We start from the raw sequence: 27,026 nt of genomic DNA, 5'->3' as shown, positions 1-27,026 counted from the left end.
AAGCTTGTTTTATGTTGAATATCACTGTAAACAAAATGGAGGTCTTTAGTTACAACACTGGGTTAAAACATTTATGTCTGTTTTTATAGATGATGAGCATTTATTTCCTGTCATGCAACAGTAAACAAGTTAAAAAAGAAATATTTTAAAATAGAGAAGCCATCAGGGAAGAGAAAGTTTGTCATTATATTGTATTTACAAACCATTTCCTTTCACTGTCTGGTCCTGGACTTTGGCCTGATCTGACACTCATCTCAACCCCATTCCCCGACTCCAGTGGCTCTCAATGCTGGCTGCACATCAGAACTACAAGTAGAACTTTAAAAAGCAGAAATGCAGGGACCACCCCTCTCTACCACCTCCAGATACACATTTGAATCAGAAACTCAGGGAGTCAAGTCTCAGCCTGTTTTGCTTTGCTTTTTGTTTTGCTTTAATCTCTACAGATGATTCAGATGCATAATTAGATTTGAAAAAATGACTTCCCTATTACCAAACTACTGAAACTAAAGGCTGTTCCTTGGAACACCATATGATTTCATCCTTTACATAAACTATTTCTTCTACTTAGAACACTGTTCTCTATATATACTTTTTTTAAAAACAGCTACTTGTTCAAGACCCTCCAAGCTCAAATATAACCTTCCTTGAAGCCCCATCCCCTCACCAAGCACAATCAACTACTTCTTTTAGCATTTTGTTTTTACAGGAGAAGCTCATTCATAGATGCAATCTGGACCCATAACCAAGCAATACGTTGAAAAAGTCTATTAAACATTAAATTGTATACTTCATAAATACGAACATGGTAGTATGTAAATTATATCTAAATAAAACTGTTTCAAAGGAAAGTTAAACCAGTCATGAAAAAGTATAAAATGTATACCATAATACCTTAAAGTTTCTTTTATTAACCTGAAACAACTACGTGCTTGTTTGCTAGTCTGTTGAGTGGCACACCCTTTTGCCACAGCCTTTCCTTTGTACATGGCCTCCAGATTAGAGTTCTGCGTCATAGTACTATGATAAAGTACACTTCCTAACTATCACCTAAGCTTTCTCAAAATGTCATTCTTTTAAGAGGAAAATGAGGCTTCCCAGGTGGTGCTAGCGGTAGAAAACCTACCTGCCAATGCAGGAGAGATATAGGTTCTATGAATCCTTGGGCCAGGAAGATCCCCTGGAAAAAGGAATGGCAGCCCACTCCAGTATTCTTGCCTGCAGAATCCCATGGACAAAGGAGTCTGGCGGGCTACAGTCCATAGGATCACAAGGAGTTGGACACAACTGATGCGACTTACCATGCATGCAAGAGACACTTGTGAAGCTATCTGAGTGCAAATTACTTCTTCATAATCTTTTTATAGTTATCTCGCATTCAAACAACTCACCTTAATAGGGTCTTGAAAAATATAAATGTAGCTTTTAAAGAACAAACTTTCCCAGAAAGATAAACACCAATACAGTATACTAACGCATATATATGGAATTTACAAAGATGGTAACAATAACCCTATATGCAAGACAGAAAAAGAGACACAGATGTATAGAACAGACTTTTGGACTCTATGGGTGAAGGCGAGGGTGGGATGATCTGAGAGAACAGCATCGAAACATGTATATTATCAAGTGTGAAACAGATCACCAGTCCAGGTTGGATGCATGAGACAAGTGCTCAGGGCTGGTGCACTGGGATGACCCAGAGGGATGGGGTGGGGAGGGAGGTGGGAGGGGGATTCCGGATGGGGAACACATGTAAATCCATGGCTGATTCATGTCAATGTATGGCAAAAACCACTACAATATTGTAAAGTAATTAGCCTCCAACTAATAAAAATAATTGGGAAGAAAAAAAAATACCAAACTTTTTTTCCCACACTATTACATTGGTTTACTTAATATTTAATTCAATTGTGAAAGCACAGTGACAGGTTCAACTGGCATAAACAGGTTTGAGAACAAACACAAGTGACATTGTCACATGTACAATTTTCACTGGTAGGAGCAGAAGTGGGCAGACTCATTGGAGAGTGGCTTTCTAACCCTTCAGCATTCAGCATGCACGTTCAGCGTGATGTGGGGATTTGCAGCTTATGATTTAAAAGGAAATAGAATAAGTTAATTGGTGAGAGGTTAAGTGTAGGTAGACTAAGAAAACACACACTGTATCTCTCTCTACATTTTCATTATTTGACTTTGCATCTACTTCACCCATAGAGACTTAGTCTTTAGGGGACAGAGAGAGTGCCTGGCTGTTAAGGGGAACCGTTGGGAAAATCACCAGGAATTGTTACATCACCATGTAACTCCTTATCTTGATGATTTTAAAACTGGTAACAGTTGTCTTTAAGCCATTTACACTAGAGTTTATGAGTCCTTCCAGAAATGGACATAAAACATGCAAATTTCCTTGTGAAAAACGTTAGTTTCCATAACAAATGACCAAAACTGGATGGCTTAAAACAACAAAATGTGTTCTCTTGTAATTATGGAGGCAGAAGTCTTTTTTAAAAAATATTTATTTCTGTATTTTAATTGGAGGATAATTACTTTACAGTATTGTGGTTTTTGCCATATATCAGTATGAATCCATAGGACTTCTCCATGCTGAAGCCCCCTCCCACCTCCCTCTCCACCCTGTTCCTCCAGGTTATCACAGAGCACTGGCTTTCGGTGCCCTGCTTCATACATCAAACTCACATTCACAGAAATCCCACCTTTGACTTAAAGCTATAAACAATGAATAATATATAAATATTCTCTACATTCTCTCTGAAAGGAAGTTAAGGAACAGTACCAATCCTCTGGTTACTTTCTATTTTCAGCAACCTGAAATTTTAATCTCATTGCCTAGCCAGAGAAGAGAATAATCCCTAGTTTCAGCAGATTCTAAGACTCTGCCATATGATAGGTATGATATTATAATAATTTTTTAATTTTAATGATTCAATTAATTTATTCTTTTGGGATGACTCTGATGTTATAGCTTCTCTTGAAAACACGCAGTAGAAATAGTCTTTTTTACCTGGATTGTGTATTATTGACTCTTACTAATATGTGCAGTATGTTATATTTTTCCCATGATGCCTTTTTAGTTTTTTGTTGGAATTGAGCCATCCAGAACTGATTCCATCATGTTTTTTTAAGTCTCAGTTTCAGGAAAACTTTATCTTTCCCCAGGTTAGTTTTTTAGCTTCCCCAGTCGAAGACAACTTGAGATGTTAAACTTCCCCTCCCACTTGGAAAACAAAAACAAACAAAAACAAAGGGAATTTCATACCCGTTTGAAAATTGTCTACACAATTTTTCTCTCCTTGTTTTCTCATGAAATATTTGTTCTAAAAGAGGTGGGAGGAAATTGTAAACTTAATTAAAACTACCTGGCAGGTCCACATAGCAGTTTTTTCCATTATGGATGAAAAATGATGTTTATGTGACATAGGTGCACATGGATGGTTGCCTCTTAATTCTTTTAAGCCGGAAGCTCTCAAAATCCTGGGGCTGGGAGGGTGGGGGGAAGGATTTGACAGCCTTGCTTTATTTTGCTCATTAACTTAGAGGGAGGTACGGATGATGAATTTCCAAAAGCTGGAAACATGGCCTTTTAAAAATCTCCTCCCAAGGGCCAATTATAGGCACTTGCCTCTTGAATTCAAATAAGATAGTGCACAAATGTTGTTTATTACAATGTCTAAGTACATAATAAATACCTAATAAATGTTAATTTGGATCCTAATTGCTTCAGATTTCATCCTTCCTACTTGGATGTATGACCTTTAGCAAATTTCCTAATTTCTCCAAATTTTAGTTTCCTCATTTTCAAAATATACGTAAAAATAATATCTAGACTGTAGGACTGCTCTGAAGGATAAAACCAGATAATCTATGTGAAAGTTGTTGCTTAGTCACTCAGTCATGTCTGACTCTTTGCAACCCCATGGACTGGAGCCTGCCAGGCTCCTCCATCCATGGAATTTCCCAGGCAAGAATGGAGCAGGTTGCCGTTTCTTCCTCCAGGGGATCTTCCCAACCCAGGAATCAAACCCATGGATTCTTTACCACTGGGTCACCAGGAATGACCCCACTATGTGAAAATACTTACAGGTAATTAATAAATGTTGGCTATAGTTAATATTTGAAGGCAAAAGGAGAAGAGGGAGGAAGAGGATGAGATGGTAAGGTGGCATCACCGACTCAATGGATGTGAATTTGAGCAAACTCTGGGAGATAGTGAAGGACAGGGAAGCCTGGCATGCTGCAGTGCATGGGGTTTCAAAGAGTCAGACATGACTTAATGACTAAACAACAGTCAATATAGGACATGTGGTTTATTATAGTATTTCCACTGCATTGTTTTCTGTAAAGCTAGTTATTTAGTTGAAAGTGTTTTTCCTAAATGATTTTTTACATGTAATATTTGTTATCAAATACTGTACATATTATAAGATTTTTATTTTTTAAATCAGAGTCACTTAATTCATATTTATATTTCCCACAATGTTTTGTATATATATGTAGCTTGAATGAAAGAATAACTGATATTGTCTAATCTCTAAACTCTTGTTTTCATTGATTTATGCAATTATAAGGAATTATCAGTAGATGGCAGTGGTTTATTTTCATTTTTATTTTTTGTCCATTTTAGGAAGATCCGACAAAAAGGATTACTTTCTCAATTTTAAACCAGATATCCTTTCATGAATAGCTTGTTTAAAGAAATATCACCGAATAGTTCTTCAGTGTATGCTGCTTTAAGAGTAGAAATCAAAAGGTACCAATTACTTTATTTTTACTGTAAAAATCTAATTTTTTTTTTTTTTTTGGTTTCTTCATCAAATACTTTGTAGAGAATATGAAAATGAATAAGACACTGTATTTGCCTTCCTGGAGCTTATAGTCTAATAAGGAAATACAGTATAAAATAATGTAAATTCAGTAATAGGAATAGAAATAGTTGAGAGGCAGAAATTTGCTAAATACAATCATTATTTCACTTCATCCTCACAGTAATCTAATGAGGCTGCTACTATTATCGATAGGGAATCTGAGTCTCAGGTTGGAAAGAATTTACCTAATAAACTAGCAGTTGCTCAACCTTGGTTCAAGATTAGCCCTGTCTTATCCCAAGACCTAGTAGTATCTACCTCATAGGGCTGAATGAGTTAATATTTATAAATTGAATATTTATAGAGTTCCCACACATGGCACAGAATCAGCACTATATAATGTTCTTTTTTTTTTTTTTTTTTAATCTAAAACATTTAGAACAGTGTCTGGGACAAAAACCCTAAGGCACTATTTAGTTGTTTATAATCAATTGAAAGAACTAACTGTAAATGGTGTATGCATTTTCAACATAGGTAACACTAAGAATAACATCTGTAACCATGAAAGCTACAAAAGATCTAGAGAGTTTGGATTCATTGGCATTGATCTGGGGGTAGAAAAGACATAGAGTAATGGCATGAACAGAGTGAATGGACTCAGTATCAGGGAAGACTTCCTGGAGAGGCAGATCAGAGGTGAGGTTTGAAGAAAGGAAGTCATGTGAATAACAGGAAAGAATCATAGATTCTCAGAGGTAATTAGGACACAGTTGAGTATTCCTCTCAGGACTTCTTTAGCTTGATAAGATATTTCTGGATAGATTTGAGTTTCCTGACTTAGGAAGCAATTTAACTTTGTTGTTGTTTTTATCAGATTGCAATCTTTAAGAATGTTGTTTTTTAAAAACACTTGTAACTAGTATACAAGTACTCTGTATCAATATTTAACCAATCTTTAGGAAAGATATTTAGTGATTTTGCAGATTTCCTTGTGGAAGCTTCCTTATATACTTGCCTTACTGTTATGATAATATTTTACTTCTTTTGGCTGGCAAAGTTTATCATGACTTTAGTATGATTTGGAAAGATTCACAAGTTCTATAAAAAATCAACTAAGATTTTTTTAAAAAGATGTCATCTAAAAAGAAAAATCCATATGTTCAAATGTTAAGCAGAAACATTACATTCCTTTTATTAATCATGCAGAATTGTGTGATTTCTTCTGTACAGGAATGGACAAGCAAAATCAGATACGCTTTTTCCAAAAACTGGTAATGTCTTTAATTCTGCCAACTCATCATTCATTCATTGCATTCATGCACTGGTAGAGGAAAGAACTCTTTTCACCTTTCAAGATAGAAGAATATCTCCCCTTCATTTCATCAGTTTCTCCTAAGCATAGAGGAGGGTGGCGATTTTAAACCTGTGTAAGACTTGCCCTGGCTGGCACTGGACAGGAGTGCCGTATTCCCTGCATCCTGTGCCCATGGCAGAAGTTGCTAATCCATCTTGTTACTGTTTTTCACAGAGTCTGGTTGTAGTTCTAGAATACACTTCACAATGGTACCGGAGGTACCAGCTACTAATCCATAATAATTATTTACTTAAAATATATGTCAGATATTGTGCTGAGTATGTTACATACATTCATTATTGTGTGATCAGTCATGTCCAATTCATTGTGGCCCCATGGACAGTAGGCCACCAGGCTCTTCTGACCAGGAAATTTTCCAAACAAGAATACTGGAGTGGGTTGCCATTTACTACTCCAAGGGATCTTCCCAACCCCTGTCTGAGAACCCATGTTCCTGAGTCTCTAGGAACCTCCGTCTCTTGTGGTTCCTGCATTGGCAGGTGAATTCTTTACCACTAGCGCCACCTGGGGAAGACCACATTCATTATTACACTAGCCCTATGAAGTTTTACAGATGAGGACATTGATGATCACATAAATTAAGAAACTTCTCAGGGTCATAACAGTTGAAAAGCAGGACAAGCAAGATCCACAGAGAGTTCTGCTTTCTTCCCCAATCTCTCACTCAATCATTGTATTTTAATTCTTGGAACTGATGATGAATGTCATTGCCATCCCTGTGACATTTGACAGTTAATTTACTTTCAGGATCGCTAATACATAGCAGATGAAAAAAGAAAGAAAAGTGACATATTATCAGCACTGATTATTTTGTATGAGAAAAGGTGAACTGAAAAGGTGGAAAGAGACACAAGAATGTCAGAAAACGAAAGGAAGAGTCAAGGAGTTCCCAAAGAAGGTAATGAAGCACTTTTCATAAATACAGAGCTGAAAGATGAGGAGTAACAGAAAAAGTAGTGTGATAGGAAAATTGGGTTAAAATTAGTAGCAAATTAGAATAGAGGAAAGCTGCCAGGAGGAGGCTTCTAGAGTGTTTAAAAAAGGCATAACAACCTGAAAATGCAGGCCTATAATGAAAATTCATCAACTGTAATTGAGAAATAGTTGTTATGGTAGCACTATAATTATAGTATATGTGCAGATGGTCTGGATAAAAAATTTTAGGACAATCAAAATATTTATAATGTTTCATAAAGGAACAGGTGTAGTGTTGCAGTAGGTGACTTTTAATTGTCTATTATTATGGCCTTTGATTTTAGTTTTGTTTATAGTCAGAAAGGGAAGAATATCAACCCTAAATTTAGTTTATTAATGAGAAAGCATCACAATTTTCATGATTTTGTGTGATGAAACATAAGTTTCTTAGAATTTTTGCGTTTAGATTTTAATTATGTACTTTATTCTTTTTATCTAGCTCTGGCTAAACAAGACACATCTTCATTAACCGATGCTGTAGAACAAGTTGCAAAGCAACAGCAATCACAAACATCAGAAATAGAAAGAAACAGAAAAGTTCTGTTCCGTTTGCAGGTAACCTATTTCACAAAGTCTTGCAAATGAGTTTTTATGTTCTTCAAAACTATATTAGTAAGAGGGAAGTTATTAAGCAAACTTAATAACTTCTGAGGAAGCAATATAACATTTCTAATGTTCATATTTATACCTTCTAAATTATTCTGGTGTCCTTAAGTAAGGGCTTCACTGGTGTCTTAGATGGTAAATAATCCACCTGCAATGCAGGAGACCTGGGTTCGATCCCTGAGTTGGGAAGGTCCCCTGAAGGAGGACATGGCAGCCCACTCCAGTATTCTTCACTGGAGAATTCCCATGGACAGAGGAGCCTGGTGGGCTATAGTCCATGGGGTCACAAAGAGTCGGACATGACTGAATGACTAAGCACACATAACATCCTTAAGTAAAATCTACATGAATATTACAGTTTTGTGGAACATTTTACATACTCATTGTGCAGAGATTCAACAGTGTCATCGTACTGTAGATAAGCATGTAAAACACAGTGATCACATAGAATTATTTTAAATTTATTTGATAGTTTTTCCTAAAATGCTGAATTGAAGGAAGGTTAAGTTTTGGTTTTTTTTAGTTGTATTTATTGTTTATTTTATTTATTTATTTTTCCATTTATTTTTATTAGTTGGAGGCTAATTACTTTACAATATTGTAGTGGTTTTTGTCATACATTGACATGAATCAGCCATGGATTTACATGTATTCCCCATCCCGATCCCACCTCCCACCTCCCTCTCTACCCAATTCCTCTGGGTCTTCCCAGTGCACCAGGCCCAAGCACTTGTCTCATGCATCCAGCCTGGCCTGTGATCTGTTTCACCCTAGATAATATACATGTTTCGATGTTGTTCTCTTGAAACATCCCACCCTCGCCCTCTCCCACAGAGTCCAAAATTCTGTTCTGTACATCTGTGTCTCTTTTTCTGTTTTGCATATAGGGTTATCATTACCATCTTTCTAAGTTCCATATATATGCGTTAGTATACTGTATTGGTCTTTATATTTCTGGCTTACTTCACTCTGTATAATGGGCTCCAGTTTCATCCATCCCATTAGAACTGATTCAAATGAATTCTTTTTAATGGCTGAGTAATATTCCATGGTGTATATGTACCACAGCTTTCTTATCCATTTGTCTGCTGATGGGCATCTAGGTTGCTTCCATGTCCTGGCTATTATAAACAGTGCTGCGATGAACATTGGGGTGCATGTGTCTCTTTCAGATCTGGTTTCCTCGGTGTGTATGCCCAGAAGTGGGATTGCTGGGTCATATGGCAGTTCTAATTCCAGTTTTTTAAGAAATCTCCACACTGTTCTCCATAGCGGCTATACTAGTTTGAAGTTTTTAAGTCAGTGTTTTTAAAGATGTGGCTTAGAAATTACTAGTTGCCAGTGAACATTTCAGGTAGATAAGGAACATTTCAGGTAGGAAATGTAAGGAACATTTCTGTGTTCCTTAAATTTTCCCTGGAGAAGGAAATGGTAACCCACTTCAGTATTCTTGCCTGGAGAATCCCATGGACAGAGGAGCCTGGTGGGCTATAGTCCACGGGGTCACAAACAGTCAGACACGACTGAGTGACTAACACTTAGATTTCAAAATATGTTCATAAATCCATCACAGGAATCTGAAAGCCATACTTGTTTTTGTATTCAGCATAGACACAATTATTCTGTTAATAAAGCTGAAGAAGGAAAAATGAAAACAGTATTTTTACTTTTAAAAGATTTTTTATTAACTGTATCATTGATATGAGAAGAATATGAAAAGAATATACTCTAGATCTGAATTGCCAGGAGATGATTTGCTACTTCCAACTCCTTGATTTAATCTTTCCATGCTTCTGTTTTCTCATTTGTAAAATGGAGATAATAATAGGACCTATCTGTAAGGTTTTCATGATAATTAAATGAAAGGATACTTGTAAACATTACTTAAGGTATCCTTGCCGGGGCCCTGGTCGGCAGTGTAGGACCAGATTTTGAATATGGTTTTAGGCATTAATGCATCAGCAGATATGATAATACTTACACTATGTGGTAGTATAGATTTCTTGTAAATATTTGCATTGTGTGAAATTAAAAGATGCTTGCTCCTTGGAAGAAAAGCAATGACCAATCTCGACAGCATATTAAAAAGCAGAGTCATTGCTTTGCTGACAAAGTTCTGTCTAGTGAAAGCTATGGTTTTTCCAGTAGTCATGTATGGATGTGAGACTTGGACTATAAAGAAAGCTGAGTGCAGAAGAATTGATGCTTTTGAACTGTGGTGTTGGAGGAGACTGTTGAGAGTCCCTTGGACTGCAAGGAGATCCAACCAGTCCATCCTAAAGGATATCAGTCCTGAATATTCACTGGAAGGACAGAAAAGGACTAAAGCTGAAACTCCAGTCCTTTGGCAACCTGATGCAAAGAACTGACTCATTGGAAAAGACCTTGATGCTGGAAAGATTGAAGGCAGAAGGAGAAGGGGATGATAGAGGATGAGATGTTTGGATGGCATCACTGACTCAATGGACATGAGTTTGAGCAAGCTCCAGGAGTTGGAGATGAACAGGGAGGCCTGGCATGCTGCGGTCCGTGGGGTCGCAAAGATTCAGACACGACTGAGCAACTGAACTGAACTGAACTGAGTCACTTTAGAAAAGAATACGTGTTGACAGTAGGATATAATATAAAAATAATAATGTCTTAGATTTCTATAAAGAGTCATTCCGTAATACTTGTCAATCTTCAAAGAGTTTTAGAGATGTTATTTCATTTATATTGAGGACCTAATTTCTGTTAAGCATTTTGCTGAACATTGTCCTCACTCTTAAGCTACTCACCATCTGTTGAAAATGAAACTGAAAGTGTTAGTCAGTCATATTGAACTCTTTGTGACCCCGTGAACTTTAGCCCACGAGGCTCCTCTGTCATGGAATTCTCCAGGCCAGAATACTGGAGTCGGCTGCCATTCGCTTCTCCAGGGGATCTTCCTGACCCAGAGATGGAACCTGGGTCTCCTGCATTGCGAATGTTTTCTTTTGCCATCTGAGCCACCAGAGAAGTCCTCACCGTGTGTTGAAGAGGGAGACAAATAACTAAACAAATAGCTACATGCAGGGAAGTATGTCAGCAACAGAGACATAAACACAGATTTAGCATTGAAAAAGGAGTGGTAAGTTGAGTTTTAAAGAATAGCTGGAGTTCCCTAGAATGACTGGGTGTATGGGATTGGTTTGAGGGTTAAAGGGAAACAAGGATGTGATATTCTAGGCCAAAAAAAAAAAAAACAAAAAAACTGAGAAACTTAAGAGGCCTGAAATAGCATTGGTACATTCATAGAGCTGTAAGTAGTTTGGTAGTGGAATAACATAGAGTGTATTCTGAGAAGCAATAAGAGATGTGTAGCATGAAAAGAAGCTTAAACTTTATTTTAGAGTTGATGAGAGGGTTTTGATAGACTTCAAAAGAGTGAATGAATAAACTTATTTTTAGAAAGAGAATTCTAGATGCATGAAAGATACTTCTTATAATCCAACATCAATTTAAGATAAAAACTACCAGCAAATTAGGAACAGAAGAAAGTTCTAGCCAACTAAAAGGAGCATCTACATAAATCCTACAAGCAACATACGAAATAGTGGAAGACTGAATATTTTTCTCCTAAGATCAGGGATAAGGCAAGCATATGTCTTCTTATCACTTCTTCTCATTCTGTGGTGCCAATAATTCAAACCATTCCTTCACAGATAAAGAAATAAAAGGTATCCCGATTGGAAAGGAGGGAGTAAAACTGTTTTTATTCACATATAGCAAAATTTTTGGGGGGTAAATCCTAAGGAATCTATTATTTTAAAGTCTATTAGGACTAATAAGAATCCACCTGAAATGCGGGAGACCTGGGTTCAATCCCTGGGTTGGGAAGATCCCGTGGAGAACGGAAAGGCTACCCACTCCAGTATTCTGGCCTGGAGAATTCCACAGATTGTATAGTCCATGGGGTCACAAAGAGTCAGACATGACTGAGCGACTTTCACTTTCACTTTTTCAGGACTAATAAGGGAGTTTAGAAAGGTTGCAAGATAAGATTAATTATAAAAACCAGTTATATTTCTACATTTTAAAAGAAACAATTAGAAACTGAAATTTAAAAAGCATTATCATTTACAGTGGCATCAAAATTATGAAATAGGGGTAAATTTAACAAAAATATTGTATTATAGACTGAATGTTTGTATCACACCCAAAATTCATATGCTGAAGCCTTAAAAACCCATGTGGTTGTGGTTGGAGATGAAGTTTTTGTCAGGTAATTAGGTTTAGATGATGTCATGAGGGTGGGATCCTGGTGGTAGGGTTAGTGCCCTTAGAAGAAAAGATACCAAAGAGCATGCTCTTTGTCATGTGACGACACAGTGAGAAGTTGACCCTCTGTAAGCCAGGAAGAGTTCTCACCGGAACCTGACTATGCTAACACTCTGTCCAGCCTACAGAACTGTGAGGGATAAATTTGTGTTATTTTAGCCACTAAGTCTATGATATTTTGTTATGGCTGTGCTGTAGCAAACTAAGACAAGATGTAAGACCTGTGTACTGAAAACTGCAACACGCTGTTGAGAGAAATTAAAGACCAAAATAGAGAGATATACCATTTTCATGAATCATAAGATTCAGTATTGTTAACACGTCAGGTCTTTCTCTTTTATCTATTGTTTAAAAGCAGTTCTACTCAAAATTCCTGCAGGCTTTTTAGAGAACTTGACAGACTGATTCTAAAAGATCTATGGAAATGCAAAGAACCTATATAACCAGAACAACTTTGAAGAACAGTGTTGGAAGTTCTAGTTGAGGGAGAGGAGGAAGCATGGAAACAGGGAGACCAGTTAAGAGCTGGGCCATGCTACAACGACTGGTCACAAGTGAGTTGGGATTTTATTTTTGAGGCCCAGTCATCAAGATTTGCTGTTAAATAGGTTGTAGGGATAAAATAAAGGGATGAATCAAGAATGGCTTCTAGGTTTTTTGTATCCAAGGTGGAAAGTTTATTGAAATCAAAAAGGCTGAAAGAGGAGCATATTGGACTTGCAAATTAAAAGCTCTTTTCTGAACATGTATATTGAGATGGCTGTTAGATATCCAAATAGAATGTCAAAGGGGCATTTTAAATATCAAAACTGGAGATAAAGATTGAAGTTCATCAGCATGTTGTATCTTCAGTGTCCTTCTCTCTCCTGTCTCTGTCAAGAAAAGGATAGGCTGGGTCTGCCTTCTTAGTGAGTGCTTCCCTCCCATAAGTATACATTTATTTAAAGAAGAAAAAGAATAAAGGCCTATAGTTATACTGGTGGGGAAATCTACAGAATTTGATGAATAGTTAAATATAAAGAGGGCTTCTGTGATGACTCAGACAGTGAAGAATCTGCCTGCAATGCAGGAGACTCAAGTTTGATCCCTGCGTCAGGAAGATCCCCTGGAGAAGGGAACAGCTACCCATTCCAGTATTCTGGCCTGGAGAATTCCATGGACAGAGGAGCCTAGTGGGCTATAGTTCAGTTCAGTTTAGTTCAGTTCAGTCGGTCGTGTCCAACTCTTTGCGACCCCATGAACCGCAGCACACCAGGCCTCCCTGTCCATCACCAACTCCCGGAGTCCACCCAAACCCAAGTTCATTGAGTCGGTGATGCCATCCAACCATCTCATCCTCTGTCGTCCCCTTCTCCTCCTGCCCGCAATCTTTCCCAGCATCAGGGTCTTTTCAAATGAGTCAGCTCTTTGCATCAGGTGGCCAAACTATTGGAGTTTCAGCTTCAACATCAGTCCTTTCAATGAACACCCAGGACTCATCTCCTTTAGGATGGACTGGTTGGATCTCCTTGCAGTCCAAGGGACTCTCAAGAGTCTTCTCCAACACCACAGCTCAAAAGCATCAATTCTTCGGCGCTCAGCTTTCTTCACAGTCCAACTCTCACATCGATACATGACCACTGGAAAAACCATAGCCTTGACTAGACGGACTTTTGTTGACAAAGTAATGTCTCTGCTTTTCAATATGCTGTCTAGGTAGGTCATAACTTTCCTTCCAAGGAGTAAGCATCTTTTAATTTTATGGCTGCAATCACCATCTGCAGTGATTTTGGAGCCCAGAAAAATAAAGTCAGACACTGTTTCCACTGTTTCCCCATCTATTTTTCATGAGGTGACGGGACCAGATGCCATGATCTTAGTTTTCTGAATGTTGAGCTTTAAACCAACTTTTTCACTCTCCTCTTTCACTTTCGTCAGGAGGTTCTTTAGTTCTTCTTCACTTTCTGCCATAAGCGTGGTGTCATCTGCATATCTGAGGTTATTGATATTTCTCCCAGCAATCTTGATTCCAGCTTGTGCTTCCTCCAGCCCAGCATTTCTCATGATGTACTCTGCATGTAAGTTAAATAAGCAGGGTGACAATATACAGCCTTGATGTGCTCCTTTTCCTATTTGGAACCAGTCTGTTGTTCCATGTCCAGTTCTAACTGTTGCTTCCTGACCTGCATATAGGTTTCTCAAGAGGCAGGTCAGGTGGTCTGGTATTCCCATCTCTTTCAGAATTTTCCACAGTTTATTGTGATCCACACAGTCAAAGGCTTTGGCATAGTCAGTAAAGCAGAAGTAGATGTTTTTCTGGAACTCTCTTGCTTTTTCAATGATCCAGTGGATGTTGGCAATTTGATCTCTGGTTCCTCTGCCTTTTCTAAAACCAGCTTGAACATCTGAAAGTTCACGGTTCATGTATTGCTGAAGCCTGGCTTGGAGAATTTTAAGCATCACTTTACTAGTGTGTGAGATGAGTACAATTGTGCGGTAGTTTGAGCATTCTTTGGGATTGCCTTTCTTTGGGACTGGGATGAAAACTGACCTTATCCAGTCCTGTGGTCACTGCTGAGTTTTCCAAATTTGCTGACATATTGAGTGCAGCACTTTCACAGCATCATCTTTCAGGATTTGAAATAGCTCAACTGGAATTCTATTACCTCCACTAGCTTTGTTCGTAGTGATGCTTCCTTAGGCCCACTTGATTTCACATTCCAGGATGTCTGACTCTAGGTGAGTGATTACACCATTGTGATTACCTGGGTCATAAAGATCTTTTTTCTACAGTTCTTCTGTGTATTCTTGCCACCTCTTAACATCTTCTGCTTCTGTTAGGCCCTTTCCATTTCTGTCCTTTATTGAGCCTATCTTTGCATGAAATGTTCCCTTGGTATCTCTTTTCTTGAAGAGATCTCTAGTCTTTCCCATTCTATTGTTTTCCTCTATTTCTTTGCATTGATTCCTGAGGAAGGCTTTCTTATCTCTCCTTACTATTCTTTGGAACTCTGCATTCAAATGGGAATATCTTTCCTTTTCTCCTTTGCCTTTTGCTTCTCTTCTTTTCACAGGTATTTGTAAGACCTCCTCAGACAGTCATTTTGCTTTTTTGCATTTCTTTTTCTCAGGGATGGTCTTGATTCCTGTCTCCTGTACAATGTCATGAACCTCCATCCATAGTTCATCAGGCACTCTGCAATAAACACTAGTGTGTTACAGAGTTTTTGTGGTCCTGACAATTGGCAGCTGATACAAGGCAGAACAGGATGGGCCACAGGAGGGGAGGCCTTGTCTGATTTTTGGACGATGAATTTGAGATGCCCAGTGGTAGCTGAGCATAGGACTTAATAGCCACCTACATTCTGTGAATCATCAGTTTCTATGTTTCTCAAGATCTAAGTATGTGTAAGATTATCCAAGGAGTATAGATAGAATGAGAGAAGAAAATTATGATGACTGTACCCTGAGGAAAACCTATATTTGAAGGAACCAATGAGACAGAGAAGGAATGCTCAGAGGTATCTGAGGAGAAGCAGAGAAGTGTTGGGTAGGTTTTAAAAAGCAGGTGCTGGTTAGAATTGCCAAATGCCCCAGAGAGGTAAGAGTTATCTGTGCTCTGTCATGTCCGACTCTTTGCAACGCTGTGGACAGTAGCCCACCAGGCAGGCTACTCTATTCATGGGATTTTCCAGACAAGATCCTGGAAGTGGGTTGCCATTTCCCTCTCCAGGAGATCTTCCTGACCCAGTAATCGAACCCGCGTTTCCTGAACAGCCTACATTGGCAGACAGATTCTTTACCACCGCACCACATGGGAGGCAAAGATAAATATACCTTCATACTTATCTTACAAGTGAAGAAAGTGAGACTTGAATAGCATAATTAAGTTTGCTATTTGACCATGGGCTTCCCTGGTGGCTCAGAAGGTAAAGAACCTGCCTGAAATGCAGGAGACCTGGGTTTGATCCCTGGGTCAGGAAGATCCCCTGGAGGAGGGCATGGCAACCCACTCTAGTATTCTTGCCTGGAGAATCCCATGGATAGAGGAGCCTGGTGGGCTACAGTCCATGGGGCCACAAAGAGTCAGACATGACTGAGCGACTAAGCACAGCATGTATAATCACCCCAACTAGTAAACAGCATTAAGGGCACTAGAACTTAGATCTTTTGTTCTTTTAACTCGGAGTTTTATCTTTTTTTTTTTTTTTTTGGAGTTTTATCATTTTTATCATAACTTTTTCTTTAGTTTGTATTTATGATGCCCATAAATATATTGTTAAAATTATTGTAAAGTATTTTTTATATATAAAATGTCAAGAGAAATGATAAAATTTTAATACTGAGAACAATAAAAAATAAGAAATATGTAACCCTGGGCTCCCTCTGATTATAAAATAATTTCATTACTTTATTACATTTCTTCTTCTATTATGCATCAATTTTTGTATATTTGATAAAAAATATTTTTTATGTTAAGTGATTTTTCTACACACACTGTGGATCAAAACAATGGCTTTTTTTATGTTGAATATCATGAATTAATAATAATAATGTTGAAATATCTTACAGAATGAACTTCATGAGCTTCAAACACAAATAGCATCTGTCTCTGCAGAAACTAAAGAAACAGAAAGGCAAATTTATCAGCAAGATGCTGCCATACAGAAAACCAGACTTCACTGTGGAGACCTGGAAAATCAAATCAAATCCTTACACGCAGAAAATGTGAAGCTTAAATCTGACATAGAAACAGCCCAAGAAAATTTTGAGGAACAAATGATAAAATATAATGAATACTATGCCAAGATAAAAGCACATAAAGATAGTTTGAGAGAGGTAGAGAACAAATGGTCATTCATGACTGAACTCAATGAGAAACGAGACCTTGTTAAAAAACTAAAGACAATGAAAGAGGAACTTAAGCTGGATCTCCAAAATCCAGAAGGAAACCTGATGAGACAAGCACAGGTTTGAAATATCACTTAATAAAACATTTCCTAGTATTCCTTTTTTTGTGAGTATTCTTACTCAGTGATAAATTATCGTTAACTTAGTAAAATATCCATGAGTGCTCTAACTGGATTCATAGCTTTTAAAAACTTGTGTAAGTACATGAGTTATATAACAACTATTCCAGAAGTACAAATGCATAAAGGAAACATCCCCAAATCCCTTGTGGGTTAATAAAAATATATAGTCCCACAAAATCAGATGAACAGTTAATTCATTTGTTACAGAAAGTGTGATTCACAAAAATGTTAACTAGCTTCCAGTCTAGTGGATCTAGACCAATTAAAATCTATTTAGTGTGCTTAATGCTGTTACACAAACAATGTGAATTAATAATTGCACCCTAAGCATCTTTCTCTTAATATTCTTTGAAGATTTTGGGAGATGAAAACTTAAAATATCTATTATTTCTTGCTAATAAGTAAGCAAATATCCTATACAACATTGCCAAATAATTGCCGCTATGACTTCTGCTTTCCTTTGTGTCTTATTTTCATTTGGTTTTACTTCTGTATCTTCAAATCTAAGGTTTGCTTGTTTGAATAATGCTTTCTCGTTCCTTATATCTATAGAAGTAACATTCTAATCGTATTAATCAAAATTAAATGTGATGGTTAATCTTAAATTATAGAAACGCTGGAAATCTTGGATTTATATTGGTGATTCATTGTTTGACATGTATATTTTAAATGTTATAAACATACAGGAAGATATTACAAAACTGAAGGATGAAATTACAAGTGTAGAAGAATCCATCAATGAACAAACTTGTTTTCTTGAGGAAGAAATAAAGACACATGAAAAATTAAGAAAAGAAATAGAGGTAAGTCTTAAATATCTGGATTTCAATGTTTTATGGGATCATTTTTTAAACTTTTATTAATACTGTAGTCATAATTTGTGTAGTTTACTGTCAGTTCCCAAAACAGTTAGAGAACCGAAAAGAACTATGAAAAACAGTTGATACATCCAAACTATTTATAGATAAGTGTAGATAACTCCCAAAATATTCAAATATTTGAATGTATTCAAGAAAAGCAAGTACTGAGTCTTATTTCAGTCTGGCCTAGAGTTCTTCCAGGTCTCATTCCATCAGGTGGTAGTGGTGGGTGTCGCTAAGTCACATTCAACTCTTGTAACCCCGTGGACTGTAGTCCACCAGGCTCCTCTGTCCATGGCATTCCCCAGACAAGAATACTGGAATGGGTTGCCCTTTCCTTCTCCACATTCCATCACCTTTGTAACCAACTAATATGGATAGACAGCAGAGGCTATCCAGTCAAAAAGGACCACTCATAGACAGAAATTAAAGACTCTTCAAAGTAAAGACAATGGAAGTGTTGGTATTCTAAAATTCTGACTTCCTATCTGTAATTTTCAATAGTCCAATTAGAAAACAAACTGAATGATAAATTAAAAGTGAGACTAAATTTGAGATGCCACTGGTATACCTTATAGTCATTGTTTAGATGAGTGGAGAACAAAAAGGGAAAAATGTATGTTGTTAAGGACAAATAATTTTCACCCTCTAAAATTACTTTGGAAAATGAAAAGATGCATGTTTTCAACTTGCTTGTGACTAATTTGGCACAATGAAAAAGCACCAGGAAGACGAAAGCCCTCACCTTTACAAAACATTCTCTTTAAGAAACACCATAATTTTATCTTCTATTTTACTAGCAATGTAAATAAATGGGTATTTTTACCCTTCTAGATATCAAGATTTATTATAAATCTATATATGTGGCATAGAAATAGAAAAAATGATTAATGAAGCAGAAAAAAGGAATCCAGAAATAATCCATCATAAATGGAATAAACAAACTGTTAGTCATGTGAAAAAATTACAATTTTGCAGTAAAATTAGATTCCTACCTCTGAACACATACATACATAGACTTCCACAAGGATTAAAGATAATATAGGAGACAAAATTACTTTGTATTTGCATTACAGAAGTATTTATTTTAAAAGACACAGACATATATCCAAACTGCATGATTAAATACTACTTTGGCTATATCATAAATTTCTAGATTATTGAGATGCAGCATAACAATAAAGAAGACTAGACTCGTTTTGAGAGGGTGTATTTGTAACATACATAAGTGACTAAGCAATAAGAAAATTTTGAACAAGCCATAGAACCTTGGGAATATGGTTTGAAAAGTCTTACCTTTTAAAACATAAATATATATTAAAAAAGATAAAATCCAATGGAAATGATGACCAACCTCATTAACAGTAAGGGATTGATAAATCAGACCACAATAAGGCCCAAAATTTGGCCTGTCAATTATCAATATTACAATTTGTGAGATGTAGACCACCTGAATTCTAAAATACTATTGGTATGAGTATAAACTGGTAAAAGCATTTTGGAAAGAAATTTGAGATTCTTAATAATTTTTATTAAAGTATAGCTGTCATAAGAGTAGGTACATTATTTGTAAGGCTTTAGCTTGTTTAATTTTGACAATTTATATATATACCTGTGTTACCATGACCTTGAACAAGATATAAAACTTTTGCATCATGTCTAGAAAGTTCTCTTGTCCCTTTTTCTCAGGCTACCATGATTCTGATTTTTAAAACAGCTTTATTGAGATATAATTCACATAACATACAATTCATTCATTTAAATGGTTTTTAATATGAATACAGGTATTGAACCCACGTCTCATGCGTCTCCTGCTTGCAGGCGGACTCTTTACCACCACCTGCATTGCAGGCGGACTCAGAGCTACCAAGGAAGCCCTTGTAACCATTACCATAGTCAATTTTTAAAATTTTCATCACCTCAAAAGAAACCTGATACCCTTCAGCTAAGCCCTTTCCATCTGTCTATTGTGCTGTGTGTGCTAAGTCACTTCAGTCGTGTCCGACTCTGTGCAACCCCATAGACAGCAGCCTACCAGGCTCCTCTGTCCCTGGGATTCTCCAGGCAAGAATACTGGAGTGGGTTGCCATTGCCTTCTCCACTGTCTATTGTATTTATCTGTATTTTTGCTCCACCATATTCTTTCTTCCTCCCTGATGTTCTAAGATTTCCTCTTTTATTGTTTTATTTCTCTTTTAAGCCTCTAAATTCATTCTTTTAGGAGAGGTCAGCTGGTGGCAGTCTTTGGGGTTTTTTTTTTTCCATCTGAAAATGTCTTCATTTCCCTTTCATCTCTGAAAGATGTTTTTACTGGATATTGATTTCTGGGTTAACTGTTCTTTTCAGTTGAAAAATGCTGTGCCACTTCTTCCTGGTCTCCATAATTTCTAATGGGAAATTCACTGTCATTGAATTGAATTGTTTTCCTCTCAGACATTTGTTTCTTGCTGCTTTCAAGCTTTGCTGTCTTTGAGTGAAGTTGCTCAGTCGTGTCTGACTCTTTGCGACCCCATGAACTGTAACTACCAGGCTTCTCCGTCCATGGGATTTTCCAGGCAAGAGTACTGGAGTGGGTTTTTTCTGGAATTAATTTCTTAACTTCTCAGTTCTGTAGGCTTATGTCTTTTGCTAAATTTTGGAAATTTTCCATTCTAATTTATTGAAACTTTTGCAGGTCTGCCCTCTTTCTCCTATTCTTCCAGAATTCTCATGGAAGAAATTATAGGTCTTTTTTTGAGAGTCCCACGGGTCCCTGAGGCTCTCTTCATTTCTTTTTTTCAGTCTTTTGTCTCTCAGTTGGTCATACTGCATACTCCTTAGTGTTCTATCTTACATTCACTGATTCTGTCCTTTAGCCCCTCCATTCTGCTATTGAACCATCCCACTAAATTTTTTATTTCAGTTATTGTGTCTTTTCCATTTGGTTTTTTGTATCTTTTATTCCTTTTCTGAGACTTTTAATATTTTTATTTGTTTCAGGCACATCCCTTAATTACTCATCAAAACATTTTTATGATGATGGCTTTAAAATGCCCGCCACATAATTCTAACCTCTGCATTTTCTTGGTGTTGGCACATGTTGATTGTTATTATTTAGTTTGAGAGCTTCCTGGTTCTTGCTTTGGTGAGTGATTTTCTGTTGAAATATGGACATGTTGGGTTTTATGTTGTAAGACTCTGCATCATTGTTACTTCCACGTAGTAGTGAAAGTTCAGAGACTCCATAGTCACTTGTGGAGGGAATAAGGGCTTCCTGTTACTGCTGGTCAGAAGTGGGAGTGCTGGCTGACCGCTAGGCTTCTGCTGATAAGCCCCTGGCTGGGCGGGGCAGGAGCACTTCATTACTGCTCCCACATAGATGCGGCCTTGCTACTACTGAGTGATGGTAAAAAACCTCCACTCTCCACTAGGCCTCCTCTGACGCTCTCCCAGTGGGAAAGGGGAGAGTGCCTTGTTAGCCACTAGATGGAGAAGTCTAGCCTCCCCAGAGGGGCTCCCCTCACACCAGAGGATGTAGTGTGTTACTTTCCAGAGGGAATGAAGAGTCCTGTCTCCCCACTCAGCCTTCTCTGACACCAGCCCAGCTGGAGGACCTGGGCCCTGCTATAGCCCAGCAATGGTGAAAGTTTAGGCTTTCCACTCAGTGTTTGCTGGTGTGGGTGGTGGTAGAGCCATTGTTGTTTTTCTGTGGTGTTTGACTTCAGTAGAGTAGCTACTACCTCAACATTTTCAGTCTTAAGGCTGCCCTTTTCCTGGTCCTCTGATTAGAGAGCAGGCTTTTCATGGAGTTTTTTTGTTTTGTTTTGTTGTTGTCTGCATTTGTTGGCATTTCGAGCTTTCTTTCTTCCTTCCTCGTATCTGTGATATATGAGGCCAAGTGAAAACCCAGGGAGCTATTACCAAGTCGTTCCTTGAATCCTAAGGCCTCCAGTCAGTTTGCTTTCTGCTCTCTACCTTTCAGAACTTCTTATGTTAATATTATATCCATTGTCCAGGGTTTTTAGTTGTACTTAGCATGAGGAGTAGTTATATGAAATACATATACTTTATTTTGACAGAAGCAGAAGTGTACATGGGTATATTTAGTGGTAAAGGGTGATGTAAGTGACTACTAATGTTAGATTTAGAGGGAATGTCACTGAGCTTGATATTCAGTTTTTAATGTTTTCATCATTATACTTCTTATCCTGAAATTCAATAAACTCTTTTTAAGCATTCATAATGGGGTTACTAAAGTTTCTTTTAGACTTTTTAATCTTAGTTTTATTAACTCTAATGTATCAAAAATAGTCCTCAATTCTATTACTATTTTATGGGTAAAAAATGAAATGAAGAAATGAAAATCTAAGAAATTAGAGATTATCTATAATAAAGCATAACATTGAAGGACAAAGGCCACAGCATTGCCTTGAGAACACTGCATTTTTTTCCCCCAACAATTTCTCTTATTGCTTGATGAGAATTTATCATTGATACAAGTAACTTCTTTCTCAAAACAACCAGTCTTTTGAGAGGATAAATTTAAACAGATTTTTATTACTTATTTCTTTTTCAAGTATTTTTTTTTTTCCTTCCCCTTCTGGATGTATTCAGCTGTGGCCTTGGTGCAGTTCTTGATCATCTTTTACCTAGGTTATAGCATTCTTTTATTCTAATGTTTAACTCTTTCAAACATTTTGTGCTTTGCATGTTTAATCTTCATATTAATGCTACTGTTTACATTTTGGATTAAGAAAAAATGAAAATGGTTTTTGGATTTTACATTTTTTTTTAAATAAAATAAATGTGTTTGGTTGTTTTAGGCCATGTCTGAGTGAAAGAAGTATTTGAAATACTTACCCCAAAATGCCTTTTTTCCCCTGTCTACTCTCTGTCTTTATATATACATTGTAGAAGAAAGGAGCTAAAGATAAGAGAGAGGAAAACAAAGATAAGTTATGAGTCACTGACAAAAAAATTGGGACGCAAAATACAAAGCATACAAACACAAAGCTTCAAATACAAAACATTAAGCAACGATCAGTAATTTTTAGTTCAAGGTTTAAAACTTGTTATTTGCCAAATCTAAGCATTTTCAGGAAGGGGAAACTAGAGCATTTAAGAAGTTTTTAGCAAATGATGAGTGCTGCAAGTAACATTTGTGATAATAGGTTTTGGAGGAAGCACAAGCTGGAATCAAGATTGCCAGGAGAAATATCAATAACCTCAGATATGCAGATAACACCACCCTTATGGCAGAAAGTGAAGAGAAGCTAAAAACCCTCTTGATGAAAGTGAAAGAGGAGAGTGAAAAAGTTGGTTTAAAGCTCAACATTCAGAAAACTAAGATCACGGCATCTGGTCCCATCACTTCATGGGAAATAGATGGGGAAACAGCAGAAACAGTGTCAGACTTTATTTTTCTGGGCTCCAAAATCACTGCAGATGGTGATTGCAGCCATGAAATTAAAAGATGCTTACTCCTTGGAAGGAAAGTTATGACCAACCTAGACAGCATATTAAAAAGCAGAGACATTACTTTGCCAACAAAGGTCCGTCTGGTCAAGGCTATGGTTTTCCATGTATGGATGTGAGAGTTGGACTGTGAAGAAAGCTGAGCAGCAAAGAATTGATGCTTTTGAGCTGTGGTGTTGGAGAAGACTCTTGAGTCCCTTGGACTGCAAGGAGATCCAACCAGTCCATCCTAAAGGAGATCAGTCCAGGGTGTTCACTGGAAGGACTGATGCTAAAGCTGAAACTCCAGTAGTTTGGCCACCTGATGAGAAGAGCTGACTCACTGGAAAAGACCCTGATGCTGGGAAAGATTGTGGGCAGGAGGAGAAGGGGACGACAGAGGATGAGATGGTTGGATGGCATCACCGACTCAATGGACATGGGTTTGGGTGGACTCCGGGAGTTGGTGATGGACAGGGAGGCCTGGCGTGCTGCGGTTCATGGAGTCGCAAAGAGTCGGACACGACTGAGTGACTAAACTGAACTGAACTGAAAGCATCTTAAGATTCATTGCTGGTTACTCTTGCCTAAATTTTGTTCAATTTTGGCTCCAAATTTAAAGGACAGGAAAAATTTAAGAGTGCTTTTGGAGCTACTAGGGAGCAGGAACAAAACACATTTAACTTGTTACAGTACAGCTTACAGCTTACACAATTAACTAATCCATTGAATTATTGAGGTCAGCCACAGAAATGACCACACAACTAGAAAGCCTGTCCTAGGTGAAAAACCCAAAGAAACAAAGGTAGAAAGGTAAATCAAAGGCAAGGTAAGAATGATTCAGATAGCTAGATAACATGGTAACAAAAATACGAGGAGAAATGTTCAGTATTATTAAATCTGTTGTTATTTATTGATTGCCTGGTATTTTTCAAGCACTTTTTATAAGCTATCCCATTTAAATTCTCATAGTGACATATTTTATAGAATTTCAGAAAATTTAAATAACTTGTGTAATTTTATATAGCTAGTGAAAGAGACAGGATAGAATATGAGTCTATGTCTTTTGGACTTTTCTCCCAATATTTTCACCTTCTGAGCAACCAGGAAAGCCATGAAAGTCTCTCAGTTGTGTCCAACTCTTTGTGACCCCATGGACTGTAGCCCGCCAGGTTTCTCTGTACATGAGATTTCCCAGGCAAGAATACTGGAGTGGGCTGCCAGTCCCTTCTCGAGGGAATCTTCCCAACCCAGGGTTTGAACCTGGGTCTCCTGCATTGCAGGCAGATTCTTCACATCTGAGCCACCAGGAAAGTCCAACCTTTTCTAAAAATGTCTACTGTCTAAATTTTCTAAAAATTTCTAAAAATTATCTAAAATTTTTCTACTGTCTCCATGGTTTTACCTTTTCCAGACTGTCATATAGTTTGAATCATATACTTTGTGGCCTTTTCAGATTGGCTTTAATTGCACTTAAGTTTCCTTGTGTCATTTCATGGCTTGATAGCTCATTTTTTTCTTTTATTTATTTATCTTTTTTTTTTTTATTATTTATCTTTTTATTGCTAAATAATACTCCATTGTCTGGATATCAGTTCAGTTCAATTCAGTCGCTCAGTCGTGTCCCACTCTTTGCGACCCCATGGACTGCAGCATGCTTCCCTGTCCATCACCAACTCCCAGAGCTTGCTCAAACTCATGTCCATTGAGTCGGTGATGCCATCCAACCATCTCAGCCTCTGTCATCCCCTTCTCCTCCTGCCTTCAGTCTTTCCCAGCATTAGGGTCTTTTCCAATTTGTTAGTTCTTCCCATCAAGTGGCCAAAGTATTGGAGTTTCAGCTTCAGCATCAGTCCTTCCAATGAATATTCAGGACTGATTTCCTTTAGGATGGACTGGTTTGATCTCCTTGCAGTCCAAGGGACTCTCAGGAGTCTTATCCAGTACCACAGTTTAAAAGCATCAATTCTTCAGTGCTCAGCTTTGTTTAGGGTCCAACTCTTACATCCATACATGACTACTGGAAAAACCATAGCTTTGACTAGATGGACCTTAGTTGGCAAAGCAATGTCTCTGCTTTTTAATATGCTATCTAGGTTGTTCATAGCTTTTCTTCCAAGGAGCAAGCGTCTTTTGATTTCCTGGCTGCAGTCACCATCTGCAGTGATTTTGGAGCCCAAATAAAGTTTGTCACTGTTTCTGTTGTTTCCCCATCTATTTGCCATGAAGTGATGGGGCCAGATGCCAAGATCTTAGTTTTCTGAATGTTGAGTTTTAAGCCAACTTTTTCACTCTCCTCTTTCACTTTCATCAAGAGGCTCTATAGTTACCCTTTACTTTCTGCCATAAGGGTGGTGTCATCTGTGTATCTGAGGTTATTGATATTTCTCCTGGCAGTCTTGATTCCAGGTTGTGCTTCATCCAGTCTGGCATTTATCATGATGTACTCTGCATATAAGTTAAATAAGCAGGGTGACAATATACAGCCTTGACGTACTCCTTTCCCAATTTGGAACCAGCCTGTCTGGATATACAATAGTTTATTTTTCACCTACTGAAGGGCATCTTGGTTGCTTCCAAGCTTGAGAAATTATGAATAAAGCTGCTATAAACATCTGTTTTTGTGTAAACATCAGTTTTCAACTCGCTTGAATTGAATTGGTTTAATCAATCACTCATATCCGGCTCTTTGTGACCCTATGGATTGTACTGCTAGGCTCATCTGTCCATGGGATTTTCCAGGCAAGAATACTGTAATGGGTTGCCATTTCCTTCTCCAGAGGAACTTCCTGACCCAGGGATCAAACTGGTCTCCTGTATTGCAGGCAGTCTCCTACATTGCAGGCAGATTCTTTACCACTGAGCCACCAGGGAAGCACTTTGGGTAAATGCCAAAGATTATGATTGCTGGATCATGTGGTAGAGTATGGTTAGTTTTGTAAGAAATTGCCAAATTGTCTTCCAAAGTGGCTGGACCATTTTGCATTCCTGCTATCAATGAATGAGAGAGTTCCCATTGCTCCACATCCTCACTAGCATTTGGTATTGTCGGTGTTCCAGATTTTGGCCTTTCTAATAGATGTGTAGTGATATCTTGTTGTTTTGATTTTCATTTCCCTGGTGACATTTCATGTTGGGCATATTTTCATATACTTATTTACCATGTGTTTGTCTTCTTTGATATGGTGTTTGTTCAGGTTTCTGGCCTATTTTTTAATCTGGTTATTTTTTTCTTGTTGTGTTTTAAGAATTTGTTGTGTATTTTGAATAGCAGTTATCAGATGCGTCTTTTGGAAATATTTCCTCCCAGTCTGTGTCTTGTTTTATTCTCTTGACAGTATCTTTTATAGAGCAGAGGCTTAATGAGGTCCAGCTTATCAATTACTTCTTTCATGAATTGTGCCTTCAGTGTTGTGTATAAAAAGACAAAACCCAAGGTCATTTAGGTTTCTCCTGTGCTATCTCCTAGGAGTTCTATGGTTTTACATTATATATTTAGGCCTGTGATCCACTCTGAAGACAGAAAATAAGTAAGAAATAAAAAAGGCAAAAGAGACTAATAGAACACAGATATTGAAATGGTAGACTTAAACCCAAGCATACCATTAGTTATACCAAATGTAAATGGACTAAACAATCC

The 27,026-nt window shown here is 37.5% G+C and overlaps 1 protein-coding gene across 1 annotated transcript in view; it reads left to right on the top strand.

Annotated features, from left to right (window-relative positions):
* Positions 1–4,069: 4,069 nt before the first annotated feature.
* Positions 4,070–27,026, top strand: part of CCDC122 (coiled-coil domain containing 122) — a 28,629-nt gene continuing 5,672 nt past the window's right edge. Inside the window, exons 1-6 of the mRNA XM_043478087.1 lie at positions 4,070–4,104; positions 4,646–4,771; positions 6,949–7,099; positions 7,616–7,731; positions 16,633–17,031; positions 17,780–17,896. Of these exons, the coding sequence (XP_043334022.1) occupies positions 7,057–7,099; positions 7,616–7,731; positions 16,633–17,031; positions 17,780–17,896 (675 nt within the window). The 5' untranslated portion in view covers positions 4,070–4,104; positions 4,646–4,771; positions 6,949–7,056. The remainder of the gene's footprint in view (positions 4,105–4,645; positions 4,772–6,948; positions 7,100–7,615; positions 7,732–16,632; positions 17,032–17,779; positions 17,897–27,026) is intronic.

The sequence above is a fragment of the Cervus canadensis genome, chromosome 9, assembly GCF_019320065.1.
Source record: "Cervus canadensis isolate Bull #8, Minnesota chromosome 9, ASM1932006v1, whole genome shotgun sequence".
Lineage (NCBI taxonomy): Eukaryota > Metazoa > Chordata > Mammalia > Artiodactyla > Cervidae > Cervus > Cervus canadensis.
The sequence above is the reverse complement of the archived record's forward strand: the minus strand, read 5'-3'. Positions and strand labels throughout refer to the sequence as shown.